We start from the raw sequence: 19,835 nt of genomic DNA, 5'->3' as shown, positions 1-19,835 counted from the left end.
GAGAGGTGTGCCTTTCCCAAAAAATCCTCTGGAGGTAGTAGGAGAGCAGAACAAGCCTTTCTGTCTGTTGCTCTTGCTCTCAGAAAAGGCAACCCTAAGTATGGGGCAACTCTAAGGACGATGGTCAGGGACATTCTTAGGTATCAGCTGGAAGCAGCGCAACTCCCTATTCAGAGTTTAAGTGGGAACATTTAGGCTTCAGAGTAGATTAATCTTTCTGCCGAGATGGGACTGATTTAACCAAGAACATCTGGGAGATGGACAAGCAAAATCATTGTCACCTACAAGCTTACCCCATTGGATCAGCAGTTCCCCAGATCAGATGAACAGCATGTCCCAGAAGTAGTCAAAAAGTAAAGAGTTCCCCTTTCAGTTCCTTCATTGCAGGTCTTCAGATGAATCTGAACACCGTATCCCAGATTTCTGTAAATATTCTGTAAATATAACTCCTCATTTCTCAGCCACACACAATGTGTTAACAAAGGTAGACCCTACCCTCCAACTCCCCGTCCAGTCATTTCTACTTATTAATCAGCCTGAACTGTTGTGTTGAACCTGCACGGAATATAGTTACCCGAGGCTTGAGCAATCTGACCACAAAGCCCAGAGAAAAAATACTAATTATTTATTCTCCTTTGCCAATTACAAATTCCACCAATTTACATATGCATTACTTGCCTGCAACCCTGTTCAATGAATTCTGCTTGCTGAGATAGTCACTTATGGAAGTTTGGCTACAGTTTCGATCTACAGTGGGTTTTTCTGTTGCCACTGGCTCTGCCTTGTTCAAGGACTGCCCTGCCACAGCCTGTGTAAAGAATTGGAGAATGTCCTTGGAAGCACTTGGTGGTGATCTCTGCAAGCCCTGCACCAATGATGTCCTGCAGTGAGGCCACACAACCCACTCTTGCTCCAAACTAAAAGCTCTCAGGGGGGTTGAGAATCTTTCTGTGAAGTTCCAGTCAGATTTGTAAGGGGGTAGACCCTGATTTGGATACTTAAAATGCATTGCTCTTGAATACTTTTGAAAATAAGTGGGAATTGCAATGTTGGCGGAAGACTGTTAGCTTTTCAGGCCTAGGTTGACCTCTGAGGAATGAAGGGGGAAGACATCTAGCATGTGTTATTAGGCGTTGTACTTCTAGAGTTTTATCTTTGGAGAATAAAGTCTCAAGAACAGTGGGAGAAAGCCATTTTGCGTAATACAATCAGCAATTAGAAAGGGCTACTGAACCTTAAGTTTCACCTCAAGCACATTATGTCTAGCAAGATTTTTAATCACTTTCCCAATGAATGGTTGCATCCTGCCCGTACAAGGCTTCAAGAAACATTGTTTGGTATTGTCTGCTATTAAAGACAGGATAAATGTATACTTTGGTTTAACTCAAGATGTCAGTTCCTGTGGAAGTCATCAATGATACTGAGAATACCTCACCATGCTCAAAGAGAGATTTTTCAACTGGTCTCCAAGATAAAAAGCCAGCTAAGGCAAACTCAAAAATAAGTTTACCCCATGTTGCATAACACATCTTTTGTCCAGAATTACCACTTCGAAAGATATCCACTGAGTGAAGGGAACTGTTGATTATGCTGCTGCTATTTTCTAATCTGCAGTGAGACATGCATCTCTCCAGGAGCCATAAGTGTTAGAAGGTAACCATATCTTACATTCATGTAAGCCTGTTTGAAAGGGATCAATGCCTTTTTTTGGCAGTGTATTCTGGTTTTTTTTGTTTTGGTTTTTTTGGGTTTGTTTTTTTTTTTCTGCACTATTTGCTTAAAGCATGGTGTCAAAACTCTGCTATGGATTGTACAATTGTGCCTTGGTTTGAATAAGTTTCTAATCGCTTTACCCTTTCACTCAGTCTGAAGTGTTTTGAAATTACAGTAGTTTGGGTGCCATTTACACAGGCAGACAAAAACGCAATCAGGCAACAATGTAAGGCCTTCCTGGAGACAACAATTTGTTCGACTGCCAAGCCAGTGTTGTGGGTACCAGTAATGATGTAAATCAGTTCTGAAAAAATCCAGATAATCAGAGATCCTTCCCAAACACCTCTATTTTTAACATTATGTTTTGCAAGTCTTGGCCCTGGTTTGACCACTTGAATCATTGCTTGATAAGAACAGGAACTAAATCTAGTAATGCTGTTTCCATGACAAAGTAAGCTTCTGCTTCTGCAATGCTCACATAATAATGTATCATTTCTTAAGTTAAATTTTTAAAACTTAAAGTCATAATAGAATAAGTAAAAAGTGTAATTCAGTATGAAGTGAGGGATCTAATATACCTAGTAGATTAAACTCCTCTCTTGCATTATTTTAGAGACAACGCTTAGACAAAAGGTGAATCAGACTCTGTTTCATCTCTATATTGATGTAAAACACTGTCCATGAGGGATTTAATGAAGGGTTTTCTTTGGTTTTGTTTCTTTGTTTTTTGTTATCTGTATTTCTTTACCCCCGTCCTTATTGTTTTGGTGCCTGATATGACATATGCTGAATGGAGTGGAAATAGTCTCATTTGCTTTGCAAAAAAAGAATCAGGACTTCACAGGTATAACACAGCAATGCAGAAGAGGAAAGAATAGCTAATGGTACCGAATTGTTATATTTGATTAGGTCTTTGTAGAAATGAAAATGCCAGTCAAATTGCACAGTTCATTATCACATCTTTATTATGACTTCAAAGCATATTTTCTGATTCTGGAGTTTCTCAAGAATATCGTTGACTTTTCTCACTTCTGTAGATCTACTGAGTTAACTAGTTGTCCTGGTTTCATCTGGGATAGAGTTAATTTTCTTCCTAGTAGCTGGCATAGTGCTGTGGTTTGGATTTAGGATGAGAAGAATGCTGATAACACACTGATGGTTTAGTTGTTCCTAAGTAGTGCTGACACCAGTCAGGGACTTTTCAGCTTCCCATGCTCTGCCAGGTGCACAAGGAGCTGGGAGGGGGCACAGCCAGGCCAGCTGACCCAACCTGCCCAAAGGGCTATTCCATACCATATGGTGTCATGCTCAGTATAGAAACCAGGGGGAGCTGACCGGGGGGCAGTGATCGCTCCTCAGGGACCGTCTGGGTATGGATCAGTGGGTGATGAGCAACTGCATTGTGCATCACTTATTTTGTATATTATTTTTTTTTCCCCCTTCCTTTTCTGTCCTATTAAACTGTCTTTATTTCAACCCACGAATTTTACTTTTTTTTTCCCTGATTCTCTCCTCAATCCCACTGGGGAGAGGTAGAGTGAGCGAACGGCTCTGTGGTGTTTAGCTGCCCGCAGGGTTAAACCACAACACTAGTGTAGTGAAATAATATTTTAAAGCAATTGTGAATATTCTTACTGAGAGTAAAATGAGCAAAACAGTATTTTTTGAATGACTGTATGTAGTCAAAGACAGTTTGGGTTTCTTGGCTAGACCGTTCTGCACTGTTGGCCCACAGGATGATTAGTTTGGATAACACTGAGATGTCTTTCAATATCCAGCTTTGATGTGTTAAAAAATTTGCAAATCCTTCCAGCCACCTAACAACCTCAGCTATGCACAAGTCTTTATCAGTGACTATGAACGTGGCACAAGAATAATGTCCCATTCATAGACAATGTCCTGTTTTTCTTCTGAGACCTGCATCTACTTGATATAACTGAGGCAATGATTCAAGTGCTGAAACATAAGTGTCTTTCATCATTAGAGATACCCTACAGTGTCCAAAACATCCTGACAAAGGGCAAACATAAAGGTCCGTGCAGGCAGCAGCAAGTGAAGGTCAAGTAAGATACCACAAGACACATCAAATGGTCTGGATGCCTGTGCTTAGACTTCTGACCTGCTCCCTTTGGGTACAGCTCTACGTTAGTGACATATACACAGTGCATAAGTCCGGACAGCTACTTAAGCATGGTGTTCAGTTTAAGTTCATATCCCTTGTTCCGTAGTACAAGTGGTTAGGAAGCATCTTTTTAATGTGGTCCAGTCCTGTTCTCTCAGCTACCTACTCACAGCCTTGCTTTGTGCTTTGTTACCTTTCTAATACAGAAATCTTGGGGAAAGGAAGAAGTTTCTCTTGAAGTTACCTTCACCTGCCTTGCCTTTCACCTTGAAAGAGAGCTTATTTAAATTTCCACCTGGAATAATCCAGCAACGAGTATTTATTTCCATGAGCCGGGAGGTGTATGGTACCCTTCTGATCTGCACAATTCCTCCCGTGTGGTGCCTTCCCCGGAGCATTCGTATGTTTGAGCAATGCCTTGCTTAAACCCATGACTCTAAGATTTGCTAATCTGATTTAGACATATAGCTAGGGCAGGTCTGGAAGCGGCACAAATGCTTTCACCTGGTTCTCTGCTCAGGTTTATGTACTAACAATGGCTTTCTTAATGGAACAGTTCACAATAAAGCAGCACCCTGAGAGTACGTGTGAGAGAATATATGTCGGTTGTAACACAATAACATGATTGTTATTAATATTACCATAATGTCAAGGGAAGAACAAAGAGTTAAGTACTACAAGTTACACACAGCACATGCCGGTTTATCTCTGTGGCGGCCACCTCCATAAAAATAAATGAAGAAAAATGAGAGCTCTCAACTTGTTGCACATGTAGAGTCCTAGGCAGCTGCTTTTGACTTTCTGTGTTCTCTCAGAACTAAACAGACATTAATTGTACTTACTGTACTTGTATCTATACAAATATATGCCTTTTTAAAATTGGTGTGAGTCAAATTCTTTCACTCCATTAAGAGTAATAAATTTTAAAGAATAATTAATTTCATGCACTATTGACTTGGTTTCTTGATTTTTCTAGCATGTGTCAAAATATTATTTAACTGCACATATCACTGATATCTTCTGGGAAACTGAAACCAGACTGTCTCTACTGAACTCAGGAAATTGCAAATGTCCTTGAGGCAAAAGAAATGAAATCAGGAGGCCATGAAGTTCAAGCTTACACTTCCATTTGAACTGTGCTCTGCCGTTCGGTTGGTGAAGACTGACTCGACAGATTAAAGGCTCTACCAGTACATAGTTAATGGAAAAACATGAAACAAGTGGATCCTTTCAGGAAAACATGATAACATTAATGCATCTCTACATTCAATAGAGAAACCCTTTGTTATAAACAATCCAAACCTGGTTTTATTTTCTCAGATATGGCATTGCTAATTAGTGGAGATGACAGGCAGCTTCTAGTCTCTCCTCTGGCACTGAAGTTACTGTTTCATCCCTTTCTTTGCTTTCCATCTCAGTTTCCATGTTCCCCAATATATATATTTTTTTAATCTGTTGATGAAGAGTGCAACAAAATGGCATAAATATGGTTATAGGAAGTCACATCCAAGTATCCTGCCAATAGTGAAAGCTTAAGGAAGGATACAAGGATGGGTGAAGGACATTGCTCTAGGGTGCACTCTGTGCCCAGCAGTCTACATTTCAAATACCTCCTGAGCCAGACTTACTCAGATACAATTGACTAAATTTAGTCAGTTTAGTCAGATACATCTGACTAGATTTACCTGTCTGCAAGGAACACAATAAAATCTGAGCTTTTAACTTTAGGCTTTCTTTATAATCAATCAAGTCCTGGCTTTGATTTACCTCTGCTAAAGAAGACACCAAAAATAGAAAGGCTAAATCACACTCTTCTGTCCTTTGACTATAGATTGAATGTAAACTTTTTTCTCAGAGATCTAGGGTTACCCCAGAGGACATCAAAAGTTGGGCATGGTGGGTTTCTTTGTGTTTAGTATCCTTCGATGGACTTTGCATACATACATACACACACGCATATATATGTTTTGAACTCCTATAACGTTTAACATCCACAATATCAAGCTGAAGAGAGTTCTACAGGTTAACAATAAGTGTGCAAAGAAACATTTCCTTTTGTTTATCTGTACCCTGCTTGTGTAGACAATGTATATTGTAATTATATTATTATTATTATATGACAGCTTTTCTAATCTGCATATACTGAACTGTATAGAAACTGCCATGTTCATGTACTGAGACAAGCCCTGGACGTTCCTTTCAGACCTGGGCAACTGTGGAGAGTAAACCAGTACTAGCAGCAGAAACCTGATTTACTTGCTATTTCTCTTTTATCTTTTTAAAAGATATTCTAAGAACTTGAATGTCAGCCAGTGCAGTTTTCCCATCTTTGGCAAGGTTTAGGGGATGATGTAGCAAAAGCCTTTGTGTTCTTGGGAGATCCCAGAGATCTGTGGCAAAACATATTTTCCAGGCCCTTGGGAGCCCTTAGAACAGAACAGTGTTTGTTTTGAAGATAAACAATTCTAATATGGCTATGCCTGGTATATGCCACAGGGAAAATAGCTGAAATGTATTACTGGGATCTTGGAGATGAAACTGTAGCATTATCAGATCCTACAAATGGTGAGTAAAGCTTTCCAGTAGAGGTGCATTAGGAAACCCTCTCTGTCTTTGAGAGGTGTCTATGGGTGGTGGCTTATAACCGTCACAATGTCAGAAGTGTGCAAAAGGCTCCCTGCCCCCTAGCATACACAAAAGCACAACACAAGCACCACCAGACTAGGATTATGCATGCCTTGGGATTTACCGTGTGTATTCAGCGTGTGGTGGCAGTCCGATGCATTAGTGACCCAAACTGCTCACTCCATTCCCTCTATTGGGATGTAAGGGAAGTAAAGTTGACCTGTGCAACTAGGGCTCCAAAAATAAACTGAAGCAGATTGAATTCAGGTATTGCTTTCCCTGTTTGCTTCTTCTTACCTAGCAGGTAGGAGAAAACAGACCACTTGGCCGGTACACTCTACTTCCTCTGTAGTTCTCCATCGTCAAGAGCGAAGGAAATGGGATGGGAAATATGGAACAGCAAAAGTGCTTGCAGAGAACCAGGGTGACCTACCCCATCTTCAGCCAGTGCACTGATTTTTGTGGTGCTTGCCAGAGTGTGATTTGAACCGTAGCAGTGCCCCTGTAAAATGATTTAATGAAACCTGAGACTGTATATCCCCTGAATTGATATCCCCTGACCACTTTCTACAACAGGAATGAAATCTTGTATTGATTTCTGGGAATGGGTCCCATTCTTATTTTGTTTCTGCTTTTGGATTGCCTATATTCTGTTGGCTGCAATGTTCCTGTTATAGACTCATTTATCTTTTTTTTTCTTTTTTTCTTTTTTTTTTTTTTTAATCCCTCACTTTTTTCCTTGTAGTGGGCTGCCTTGAAGCCTTAAAGATGGGGCGGGGGGAAGCAAAACAAAAGATTTGGATCAAGTCAACTCAGTTTGATTGACATTGCTTTCTCTTTTGGCAAGAAAGTAGCCTTGTATTCACTGGGAATAAAGGAAGAAGGAAACATTAAGGAACGGACAGGGCGAAAGACTAAGAGAAAGAACTTTTAATTTAGTTTTGAGTCCTAAGTGAAGTTAACGGATTGTGCAAGACTCATAAGAAACTGGTGGAAGATCAAACTGAGCCTCAGTTGATTTCTGATTCCTCTTTAAATTATTTCTTTATTTAGAGGTACCTTTGCTTCAGCCTTACATGAGGAAGGAATACAATAAAATAAAACAAACACCTTAGAAATTACACTTTGACAGGGAGAGCAGCATAAAATCCCCAAACAATTTATGAAGACTATAATTCCATAGTTTGGCCTTAAGTTTTTCGGGCAGGAAGGGGGAAGAAAAAAAAAAGAAAAAAAAGTTTGTTGCAGTTTTATCTCTTCTTCTAAGGATGTTTTTATTTCTTTTCCTTTTTGAAATGGGACCTCAAGACTTACTGATGCTTCCTCATAAACTCACTATCTATATTAAGTTTGTAATTGTTCTTTCTCCACATTTCAGGTTACAGCAACCCATTCCAACTGCATCATTAAAAAGGAGCAAGAGACCTGTCTGGAGAAGATACGGAGGGCAGCTGCCCTGAACCCTCTCAATGACTCTTCTCCAGGCGAGTTTTGGTTTGGGATAGACCATATGCATTGAACTGATGGTTTCTAAACCTCTCCTGTCATGTCTGCAGGGGTTTCCAGCAATGTCAATGCCAACACCTTACTGTAAGAGGTGCAGTCACTGCAGCTGAATGAGCTTAGAGGAACTTTATAAGGGCAAAAAATGAATTAATGGGGGTGTACCAGAACAATTGCTGGTTATTATCAGAGGTCTGGAATTTGCTTCTGTACTTTAGGTGAAGCAGTGACACATATCTACAAAATTAATCAAAAAAGAAAAAAAAAAAAAAAAAAGAAAGAAAAAAAGTACCTGGAAAGGCCTTGATAGTGTTTATGTCTTCTGGTGGTGCAGGTGGCCACAGCTATTGGGGACTGGACATAAGACCAAGTGCATCATTGGCCTGTTTTATAATAAGTCATTCCCCCTCATCAGCTCAGTAATAATTTGTGCCTCTCTCACATGATCTGAACGCTTTTACAGGGATTTACATTGTGATGACTGTAATCTTGATAAAGAATTCTTGTGCGATTGCTGAGATAAGAAACTGAGGCAGCACACAAAGAAGAAATTAATAGCTTAATATCCTGTCTTATTTCCCACTGACTGCAGCAGGAGCTGCCCATGGCCAGCATCAATGAGAGAAGGGCAAAGAATGACAAAGAAACTAATTGGAAATCAGGGTCTATTTTCTGACTCCTGTCCAAACTGCTTCTACTGTGACTAGAATTGCTAAAACTGCAGAGAAAAGCAGAGTTTTATCTGCTGTTCTGCCTTTTTTTTTTTTTTTAATCACACATTTTGTGTGTGATAAAAGAGGGGAGATTTCTCTCCCCTTTTCTTCACCATATATTTTAGCCCAGAAGCAAGGGATGGCAGGATGCAGATCTCTGTGTTACCAGAGCATCCTCTGAAGCAATCCATTGCTGCATTTTAGCTTCTAGGATTATTTCCATCAGAGTCCTGCTATTCATCTCATACATAAGCTTATTTTTGTTCTGCTTCTCAGCTTTGGACAAATGAACTGTGTGGTTTGGTGGAACTGAGGAAAACATGTGCTTCAGGCAGCTCATTTCAGCCCCAGGGATGTGTTTTTGTGCATTACAGAAGAGCTTCCCAATTCTTCCCTGGTCCAGAAGTGGCATAAGCAAGGGCATGTTTCTTCTCCCCTACCCCCAGAGTGATGTCAGAAGCTGACCATGAGCCCTACTTCTTATGACTATGCAATGACTATTATTTGGATTCAAGAATCCCAGGTCAAAAGACACTATTTCACTAAAGATTTGTTCTTTATTGCTCAAATCCTGAATAACCCTGGTAGTTGGGGACCTATTTAGACAGAAGTCCCCCAGCCCCCCAGCCTGCTCCAAATTCAAAGAGCACAGCTCAGAGATACAGGAGGTCCAGAGCCATTGGAAAGGCTTTTACACCTCAATGTGATTAAAATGTATCACCCACTCAGGCAGGCAGGGACTGAATCCTTTCAAGCACTAGCTCAGCAGCAGAACCCAGCTGCTCTTTATTCTGTTCCCTCAATATTTTTGCACTGAATCACAGTAAAGATTTTCCCAGGTTCACTGTGCATCTTTCAGTTGTTCATCCTGTGGCAATGATTTCCACAGTTTATGTGGCTTTGGGTAAAGAAGCCACATCCCCTCAAAGACTTTTGTTTTCCAGTGAAGAATTCTGGCATATTTCTTGTTTGAAAGCCATTTCATTCTGTGGATCCTGTTTGCCGCCCTTTCTCTCTACCTTTTAAAAATTATTATAGACATGTTTTCCATACATTTCATTTCACCTCTGGGTCTATACCATTCCACTCTAGCCCCCTTAAGTCCTGACCTTCCAGACTTACCTTTCACTACATGGTACTCATTTCAAGCCAGATCCTGCCACCCTCATTCCCAACAAAGCCTTATCTCCATAGCTGAAGGATGGGACATCAACAGAGCTCTACCAATGTCATTGAGATACTGCTTAGTCTGTTTTGAATGACACCTTATTGCTGCCTGCTAACAAGAGGTGTATGAACATGGGATACTCCACACATGGTGAATTCACACTCTGCAATATTTGGGAAAATACCACAAGTACCTGCTCTCTCCAAAAGCACTGTTGCCCCTGGTCTTTTACTGGAATGGAGCACTATTCACCACAGCTGAACCTGGCCTTTAGGTTAAGTTATCAAACATTGTTTGGAGAAGTTTCATTATGAAACTCCCTGAAGAAGTAGTAACTACCCATAAATTAAGCAGTCATATTTGCAGTGTGTTGATTCCTCCCAATTTTCACCTGCTGCAGACAAGTTATTTTTCACTTGGGAGAAGTGAAAATTGCCCAACATTTGGTTTTTGTTATTCATCTGTAGCAGTAAGGCTTACTAATGATGGCAGGTAATGGAGAAATATGTTATTAGCTTGTTTCCCTTCAAAGAAAGAGAAACATAGGAAATAACTCCCTTGCTTGTCAGAAACAGCTGAGAGAAGGAAGAAATCCCTCTTGGCTGGTGAGTAAACTTCTGTTTATTCAAGAGCAAGGAGAAGCATAAAACTACCTCTTCCCCCTTTTGACTGCTTCTGCATGCAAATTTCCATAGAACATAGAATTTCTGAGGATTTCTTTCTCCTCAGAGGAACTGCAGGGGATAAAATGGGATTGTGAGTGTTTAGAGTCTGTAGAGGCTCAGGCAAATATTCAAGTTACTGTGGCTTAAAAAAAATCCTCCAAATCAGCTGAACTACTGTAATCCCTGTAAGCAAGGTGGGTCCACATTCTGTTGCAGGTGACACAAAGTCAAATGACCACATATAAAACTTGAATCTGGGACATGAACAGTCTTTGTGATCTGTATTTCTACAGTATTTAGGACAATAATGTTAAAGATCATGGATCCTACTCCAAGGTGCCCACTTGGTGCAAAAAATAATAACAGTAATAGTAGGTTCCCTGTTCCTGTTTAGAGACCTCGTTTTCTGCACTGATATTTCTCCTACTTAAATTACTTCATGGAAAGCAATGAACTTGGAAGTCAAAAGAGGAAGAATGTCTTATGGGTTCCTACATTTTTCAATAATCCAACTCTCCTGCCTTTGCTTTGCTCCCTCGCTGTGTTCAGCGTCTGCGAACACAGACATAAACTAAATGGTTCCCCAGAGCTCCTCTGGGTGAGGTCCAACACAAGCACAATGTTGATGCTGCAACTGCAACTACAGGTCTTGAAGAGCAAGGCTGGCACTATATTATGGAAAGCATCCAGCCCTGACTTGTCAGTGCTCTGATGTATTCCCCTTTCCCTCCCCTTCTACCTCTCATTCCCAGATGTTATGCTCATTACTGTTTTATTCTTCACAGCACTGTTTTCCCTCCTGCTGCTGCTGTGTAATGCCTATAATGCTTCAGAAACAATGACTGCCTTGAGATTTTCTGTTTGTTTTTTTCCATGGGTTTTGTGATGGCTTCTTCCTCTTAAATTGTTTCAGTTTTTCAGGAGCCTTTATATAAGAAGAAATAAGGAGCATGTGCTGACCCTGTGTGTCCATCCCTGTTCAACCATCACCTAAAGCCTGAATGAAAAAGAAAATCTGAAGAAAATGAAATCTCAGCAGGACCCAGATTCTGACTCCTTTGCTCTGGAGACAGAATTAAAGTGATAAAGTGAAATAATGAAAGCTAAAGGCAAAAAAGAAAAGAAGGAGGGGAATGATTGCTTCATACTCAACTTCTCCAGGCAGTGGAGCCAGGCTATTTCTTACATCAGTGTTTCCAATCTCCCTTGTTTAAGTGTTTGTCCCTGTTCTAGTGTTCTAGCCTCAGTTCCTGGTGGACCCTCTTCTAGCAGTCAGCAGTCCTCAAGGGACTTTCTGCCTGATAAGATTTGATAAAGCTCACTGCTGATCCATATGCATCCTTTTTCATTTTTATTTTTTCCCATACAGACTCTGTTGAACTGTTACGAACCCTGGGGCTAGGAAAGAGTGGCACAGGAGTTACTCAGATGCTGAATGACAGTTTCCTGGGTCACGTACACTTAGCATGGGATTCATCTAATCAAATGTTGATGCCTGCAAATGCATCTACACTACAAATGAGCGAGTCACCTTGCTCATTTTGTAGCTCTGGATATCTAATAAGTAGAGCCTGAGACATAATTCATTTCATCCTCAAAGTGGATTAGGTGATGCCTTTTTTTCTTTACAGACATATATGGAAGTAAGGGTGACCATCTCAGCTATATATATTTACGGTGTAAATGTCTACTTTTATCAGAAAAACCCTACCTTTAGCATCTGGCTCTGTTATACTGACTAGGTCATGCTAGAGGTCTGGATTACCCAAAAATATCTGGACCATGATTTTTACCACAGGATGTTTTCATATTTAGGTGTCTTCTTAATGCCATCCATGTACTTATCTGCTGCAGATCTGTTTATACTTGTGGGAGCAAGTTTTTCAACCAATGCTTCCTTGAGTGGTGACCTCAGAAGACAGGCAGGTGTTCAGCACCCTGCACATTCACACTTGCTACATGCATGCACTGAAGAGAGAATCTCCCAACTGTTTTCTGCTTGCTGGTGGGCTTGAATCTCACCTAGAGGTAACTCCAAGGGCCTTACACATTTGTCTGGCTTGATCTGGCTCTCTCTCAAATGGTGGGGGAGTTCCTTGAGTTATCTGCAGATCTGGACCTCTGATTTAATGTTTATAGCGCCTAAAATGGACTAATCTGGAATGAGCCAAGGTATGATAATAGTGAACACTGTGCAATAATTTGAACAGAAATAGAAGTGACAAGCACTCATTGGTGATTATGTGGTTCATGACTCACTGTCAAATTAATCTTTAACTTGTAATCCTAGTTAACTGGTCCCATTCCTCCTGTCTTTCCTCTGAAAAATGTTGAAGGGCAGTGGCATTGCCAGGCAAGTCAAGAAATTCAAATGAAATAACTATTTGAAGGGATGTGATGCCTACAATGCTCTTTGTTAAGAGGAGTCCGATCAGCAAGTTACCCTGTAAATCAACAGGAAAGAAATTGGTAAGGGTGCCGTGGGGGTAGGAGGTGGTAACTGGAAGGTAATGGTGGTAATGCAAGGAGAGAGACAATCACAGTAGACTCTGAAAAAGGTTTCCATCTTCATATGATGATGGAGCAGGTTTTTTTAGTTTTAGATATTTACTGGGTCTCTCATCAGCTTCCTGTTCTTTCAGAGCCTTTGAATTATCTGCTTTTATTTCCTTTGGCACCACTGGGAAGACATTACTTTGTTGTGTGCCTATGTATGTGTGCATGTGTGTCCCTTATTGATGCAACTGTGCACAAGAACAAAATAGGACTAGGTTTGCTCTTCTCACACTCAGCTTTTAAAAGCTATTGAATTCCTAGAGTTGGGAGGGTATAGCTACGAATACATATCTACACCTAAATGTTTTCTACTGGGCTCCCATTTGACTTAAATAGCTTTGATCTGCCTAAATACATCTGTCTTACATCAAAGATGCTTTTTTACGCTGATGGATTTATCCATGCGACACTGCATAAAGTGTCTTTTACTAACCTCATGTTAGAGATGGTAGAAACAAGCAAGAATTTCAAGGTAGAAGGTAGGGATCGTGTGATACCAGGGTTAGGACCCATGCTCATTTCAGACAACTGTACTGTAGAGGTCTCTGTCTGAACAAGACACCTGTGCAATCCTCGGTACCTGAGCTGTGATCAAGCTTTATTCTTTCTCAGGCCGATGCAAGAGAAAGAGCTTCACTAATCTCTGTTTTCCAAGTATTGACTCATTCTTTAGCTCTTTGCTGAATGCCTCTGAGTTTATCAACAGGCTTTTTGGAAGTCTCTTCATCAGACACAATAGATGGATTCATGTCACCTAAATAAGGTTGTATGAAGTACAGACACCTTTATTAATGCCAGTTATTTAGACTATTTTTATAGTCAATAGATCAAAATAAATACGTAGAAGCCACTTACACTTACAAATACTTACAGGACTTAAACTCATCCTATTTTACACATCCATCTTACGTTGAGAAGAGTGTGTGACAAGTGCCCATTTCTTTCCATTGTCTGTTAAAGCAATCAGTAAGGAAGTCTGAAGTTAGGTGGTATGAATTCTACTGATAATAACATAACAGTACTGGAATGAACAAAACCTACACAATCCAGGCATAAACCAAGCTGCAGGCTCTAGAAGGAATCTTCTTCCCAAATGGAGCAGCAGCAGCAGCTAAAAGGGATGTTGGGAGCATGCTGTGAATTCAGTCACATTAGTGAAGCTGAAAGCCTGGAAGTGCATTGTCATTGAAAAAGTTCAGCATCAGCTGTGGCAGGGGAAAGAAAGGGTGCTGTGTCACAGACAAACTGTTTTGGAATGATCTACAGAATAGTTTCTTGCCAGTCACAGCTGGACACAGGACAAAACTCCAACGGGTGAACCACTGGTATGTTCTTACTTCTAGGAAAAGCCTCTAGCATATTTCTTTCTCATCCCTCTGTAATATACAGCCAAGCTGTACTTGGTCTGCCTGGGAATACCAATAGTTCAATAACAATAGTTTTACTGGTGAAGGATTCTTGGTAACAGGGATTAAAACCCCATCCACGTTATACCCTAGACATAAAATGAAGATGCACATACTAATGCCCGTTGAGCAGGGATATTCATTTGGCATTGTAACTCTCAGCTGAGATCATGGTCCTGGGAGCAGAAATTATTTGCTGCAGGGCAGTGCTGTGCTTGTGTAATCCTACAGTTTTTGCTTCCAGTTCTAGCTGGGTTGCCATTAGACTGGGGATCTCTGTTCCATTCTTTGTTAGGGAACACAGTAACTTTGGTAATCCTATGTGTCTCCATGTTAAGAAAATCTTTCCTTTACTCTTCAATGCCATGTGCCACCCACAGTATAGTGCTAAGCCATGGCAAATTGGTGAGTGCGTAGGGCCATAGGTGCATCATGCAGTACCAGAGCAGTATTCTACCATGGATTTTCTACAGCACATATGATAGATATGGATACTTTAGCCTCTGTCCAAGAGTCGTAACCCCAAATCCTACTAGTTCTTATTCACTGTTTAGTCCCCAGAGATGCAATTTGTCTCTCTCAATTTTAGTAACTAACACCTCAGTTGTCTAGTCTAAAATAAGTCTAAGTAGCCACTGAAGAGCTGTGGGTCCTTCCTTAGAGCTAGTCCTTTCAAACTGCTATGGGTTCCTGATATTTGTGGGATAAATTGTTCTTGGGAATGGCCTTTTTCTCTCTACTGACTCAAGAGGGAAGCTGGGGAGCAAGTTAAGCTATATGGACTCTCTAAGATAGTTAAAACTTAGGTGAGGTGATCATCAGCCTGGGAACGGTCAGTTAAGATGACTCAGAGAAAAGATGCAAAAATTGCTGTAATGGAGCAGAAATTTCTATTATCTCCTTGGGCAGCATGAACACATTCTGCCGACACGTTCAGCAGCATTTTGATGGTTTAAATGAGAGCTGCCTCCTTTGCAAGCCCTGGTAATAAATCTAAGTTTAGTCATCCTCTCAGCGTTTGCTGCACTTCCATTCAAATGGGAAACGAAGGGAAGGAAAAGTACTGGAATTTAACAGCTACACCTCTAAAAACACCATTAACTGCAAAGCATGTCTATGAGCTACTATTCCCATCCCATAGTATATTCATTGCAATAATGCCCACCTGGTTCTTTCAAAGCTATTGCTTTTGTAATCTCCAGAATTGACAGGAAGTCCTTTAATAACTGAGGAACATAAGTTAAAAGAAAATAAAAGGTGGAATGGAATTTGTCCAGGCAACTGGGTAAGATACTGACTCAGATAAGATTAGTTTCTGGGAGCAGGACTGAATAAAATTGTTTTTCTGCAAGCAGTTTAGTCATTGAAAAATACAGGTTCAGGTTAAATTTTTAAAGAATTTAGGCCAAAAAATAATGACCATTAACAAATGTGGAAAATAAAAATGTATTGACATTTCATGACAGAATGTTGTTTCAGAAGTATTGCTACTTAAATTTAATTAGGGTTAAAAAATAAAGAATGTTAAAATTAAAAATAAAAAGCTAAAGATAAAATTTTCTCTCTGCCTGTCCAAAAAACTGTATTTCATGTCAGCCAAAAAGAAGGAAAAAAATCTCACTTAATTCAACAGAATTCTTTTTCTTTTTTTTTTTTTGTTTAATCATTGAAACAAAATATCAATTATTTACACAGTTCCACTTGTGAGTTCCTTGTTTCTATGGTGACAACTAGTTCATTAAACCAAAACACCTCTCTTTTTTTATCCGGAGTTGAATAGCATCAAGAAGCCTAGTCCTACCTTCTACTACACTACATGGCATATATGAAGTGCTATGACAAACTGATCTAGGGTAAACAAGGGCAGCTTCTTTACAGTATATGCAGAGGCTATCAGGAAGTGAGGGTTTGCCCCATATCTTATTTACTTGCTTTTGGGTTTTGGTTTTTGGGTTTTCGTTTGGGGCTTTTTTGGGGTTTGGGATTTTTTTTAAATGACCATTTTCAAATGCAAAATGTAGTAGATGCATTTGCAATGGATTTTACCTGTGGGACAGGAGGATTATTATAATTCATGTTGCCCTTAGCTGCAATTGTGAGCATTACATGTAATTGCAAGCATGATATACCAGGTCACTGCAGTTAAAAAATGAACGATGAATAGCAGTAAAACTTATGCAATGAAGTGAGTGATGGTCTTTCCTGTGCTGCTGTGATCTGTCGGTATCTTCAAAGTCATGGACAGCTGGAAGCTGTGACAATTTACAACCATTTAACTTTTTAATATCTATAATAACATGGCAGAAAAAAATCCTCAAAAGACTATTAACATGTCATCTGAATTATAACTGAGTGACCATCTGTGATTTTAGTATGATTTTCATCAAATCTTTGCAGCTCCTTTTAAACTGTGTGCTTGTGCTGTATCCCATCAGGGAGCTGCTGCAGTCTTCTGCAGAAGCACATACATTTCAGAGCTGAATTAAAGTGTTTCCTTGCCTGCAAACTGTGTTTTCATGAAGGTCCTAAAAACATGTTATATTTCTGTAAAAATGAGTGAGTCAGGTATCAGACAACTGGATATTCTTTTAAAAGGTAATTCTGTGTAAAATGCTCTTTTGTTCCTATTCCCATGGCATATTCTGTGGCTGTCTGCCTCATTTTCTGACAAAGGTGAGTCTTTATTGCTTCTTTAGATTGTTAGTCTCACTGAGAAAAACACAGCAGTAAGAGATGGAATTTGATTCTTGCTGGAATCAATGGCACAGTTGACTGGTTTCTAGGATCTTCATTTCTAGCGATGGAGCATGGATTAAGACAGCACCGACTGACTTGTAATTTCTCTGCACTGGCAGCGACTACATTTCAGGGAAATCCTAAATGAATCCTAGACTTTGCAAGTAAATTGCATTCTAGTGTCCAATAAATTCCTGAAGCAAGAGAATTAGGGAATTGCTTTGGAGATTTTTAGGACCAGATTCAGGTGCGCATAAACAACAAGCGTCTCTAGATGCCTTGGGGTATCAAGACATTCTGACATAGGGCCTACAGAAGGTCTGTGTCTATCTGGACTGGCAACTTGATCCCCTGAAGCACCTCAGATTGCACTGAAAAACCTATCTTTGTGAAAATAAATTAAATCCTTACAGTGGAAATACCTGATATAGCTACCTAAAATTTCCATGTTCAGTCTAAGTTAGTTACCCAGCCTCCCTCAATAATCAGTGATGAAAAGCAGAAGACTTCTGAGTGCAGACCACTACCTATAGACGTCAATTTATCACTGGAATTACTTTCAGGACTTCAGTAAATACGTGGACTTCATGGATTATAGTGGAAGCTGAGACACTGGAGAAAGGCGTTTATTTTATAGACAGGGATCCAGCACCATTTGAGATGTCTTGAGGATCTGAGACACCCACACAGGGCTGGGGGGGCTGGCACAGAATATTGGAGTAACACTATTGGAATAGAAGCAGGAGGTCAGGTAACAGCTCAGGTGGCCCTAGTGGCATGCGCTGAGGCAGCTGAAGCCCACCCCAGTTTGCATGCAGACATAAATATCCTATATATCTTAGCCTGAACCTAAAGGACTGACTGAACCAGGGTGGTAAAACACTGGCACAGGCTGCCCAGAGGGGTGTAGATGCGCCGTCCCTGGAAACATTCAAGGACAGGTTGGACAGGGCTTTGAGCAACCTGATCTAGTTGATGTCCCTGCTCACTGCAGGGGGGTTGGACTAGATGACCTTTAAAGGTCCCTTCCAACCCAGACCATTCTATGATTCTATGAATCTCGATGGAAAGAGATAGGTAGAGAACCAGTCATGTTTCCTGAAAGACTCCGCTAAAAAAATAAAGGAAGGTTTGTTTGCTGAAGGATGTTAATCAATCAATCAAAACACACCTATCTTTTTGCATTGGTTGTAGAGAAAGAGAAAAGAAAAATATTAATGTTAAGTGTTCTGATTACTGACTAACAGAGATGTTTGGTTGCTTTTAACAGAGAAACTACAGGATTACTGTACACACAGATCCACAGTTTGATCGTATTAGTCAAATTACCCAAAGGCAAAGAAAGGACAGTACAGCAATAATTTATGATCTCTGTTTCAGCTTATAAAAGCCTAGAAGGATGTAAAAGATACTGGTACATATGCTAGTAGTTAATAAAGACAAAAAAACAAAAAGTTGATCCTTTCTGTAATTCCTCAGGTTTGGGCTTCTGTTGCTAATGACTTCATAAAGTATGGCCAGTGAATATAATAGGATCTACCTATTATAAAGTAAGGTTCTTGGCTGTGTTAAGGATATGTTTTATCACCCTGGTAGGATGAAGGGTCTGTAATATACCTGCTGACCCCCATTCTACCCCTCAATAGCTCCCCATATGTAGTGACATTTCTTGTTGCTGGTAATGACAATCAGGATCCTTGTTCCTTCTTCTGGCTCTACATCGGGAAGAAGCACAAAAGGGAATAGAGACACTAGAGCAGACACACAGTGTGTGACACTGGGTTTTCATCAGCTGACAGGGCTGTGAACTTGTGGAATGCACAAAGCCTTTCCAAGAGAAGTGTGAGCTGGGCACAATGCTCCAGCCTGGGACCTGCTGCATGACCAGACTCCCCCTTTTACTTACACATGGAGACTGTGGTCACATACGGTCCGTCATTTGCACGAGACAGCAATGACAGTCATCAATGACAGTCATCAAGCATCATGCAGTGTCCTTCCATTTCCGCCTTGTTTCTATTCAATCCTTCATTCAGTCTCTCATTAGAGGTAGATTTAACAGGCTTGGCAGTGGCACAGCCCAGGAAGTGAACTGGTTGGACCTTACTCTCTGGGATATAATGGGACTTTAATGAGCCTGCTATGAAGGTGGCATTGTTTGAACTTCCATGGTTGTTCTTCTGTAGCTTGATATGAAGATGAGAGCAATATCAGGGTTTCTTTTTGCAGAGTGACAGCATGGAGTTTTTGCTCACGGAACTTGAGATTTCTGTGCCAAGGGTATTTTTATCTCAGCTATTGTCCCAAAGCTGTCTTCATGGTCAATGGACAAAAGTTGGCTTTTTGAGGGAATGACTCATCAGTCCTATTTCAAATGTCTACTTTCTGATGAGAGACATTGTTCCCTAGGATTGCTTATTTCTATCTATTACTACAAAAATTCTGAGGGTTATTCAGATGTAGATGTTGGCAATTGGTCAGTTGAATCCCACTCTGGTAAGCACATTTGCCAGTTATTGCTTGCTTTGTTAATGGGAATGGTTGCCTGTACTTAGACCACTAGTGGGAGAACAGTAAATGTGATGGGAACAAGAAGGGTTAGAACCAACTCCAATGGCTTTCCATTAA

At 40.3% G+C, this 19,835-nt stretch overlaps 1 protein-coding gene across 1 annotated transcript in view; it reads left to right on the top strand.

Annotated features, from left to right (window-relative positions):
• ADCYAP1R1 (ADCYAP receptor type I) overlaps positions 1 to 19,835 on the top strand; it is a 103,332-nt gene that overhangs the window by 17,952 nt on the left and 65,545 nt on the right. The window contains exon 2 of the mRNA XM_075706534.1: positions 7,839 to 7,944. Within this exon, the coding sequence (XP_075562649.1) occupies positions 7,839 to 7,944 (106 nt within the window). The remainder of the gene's footprint in view (positions 1 to 7,838; positions 7,945 to 19,835) is intronic.

This window comes from Pelecanus crispus, chromosome 2 (genome assembly GCF_030463565.1).
Source record: "Pelecanus crispus isolate bPelCri1 chromosome 2, bPelCri1.pri, whole genome shotgun sequence".
NCBI lineage: Eukaryota > Metazoa > Chordata > Aves > Pelecaniformes > Pelecanidae > Pelecanus > Pelecanus crispus.
The sequence above is the reverse complement of the archived record's forward strand: the minus strand, read 5'-3'. Positions and strand labels throughout refer to the sequence as shown.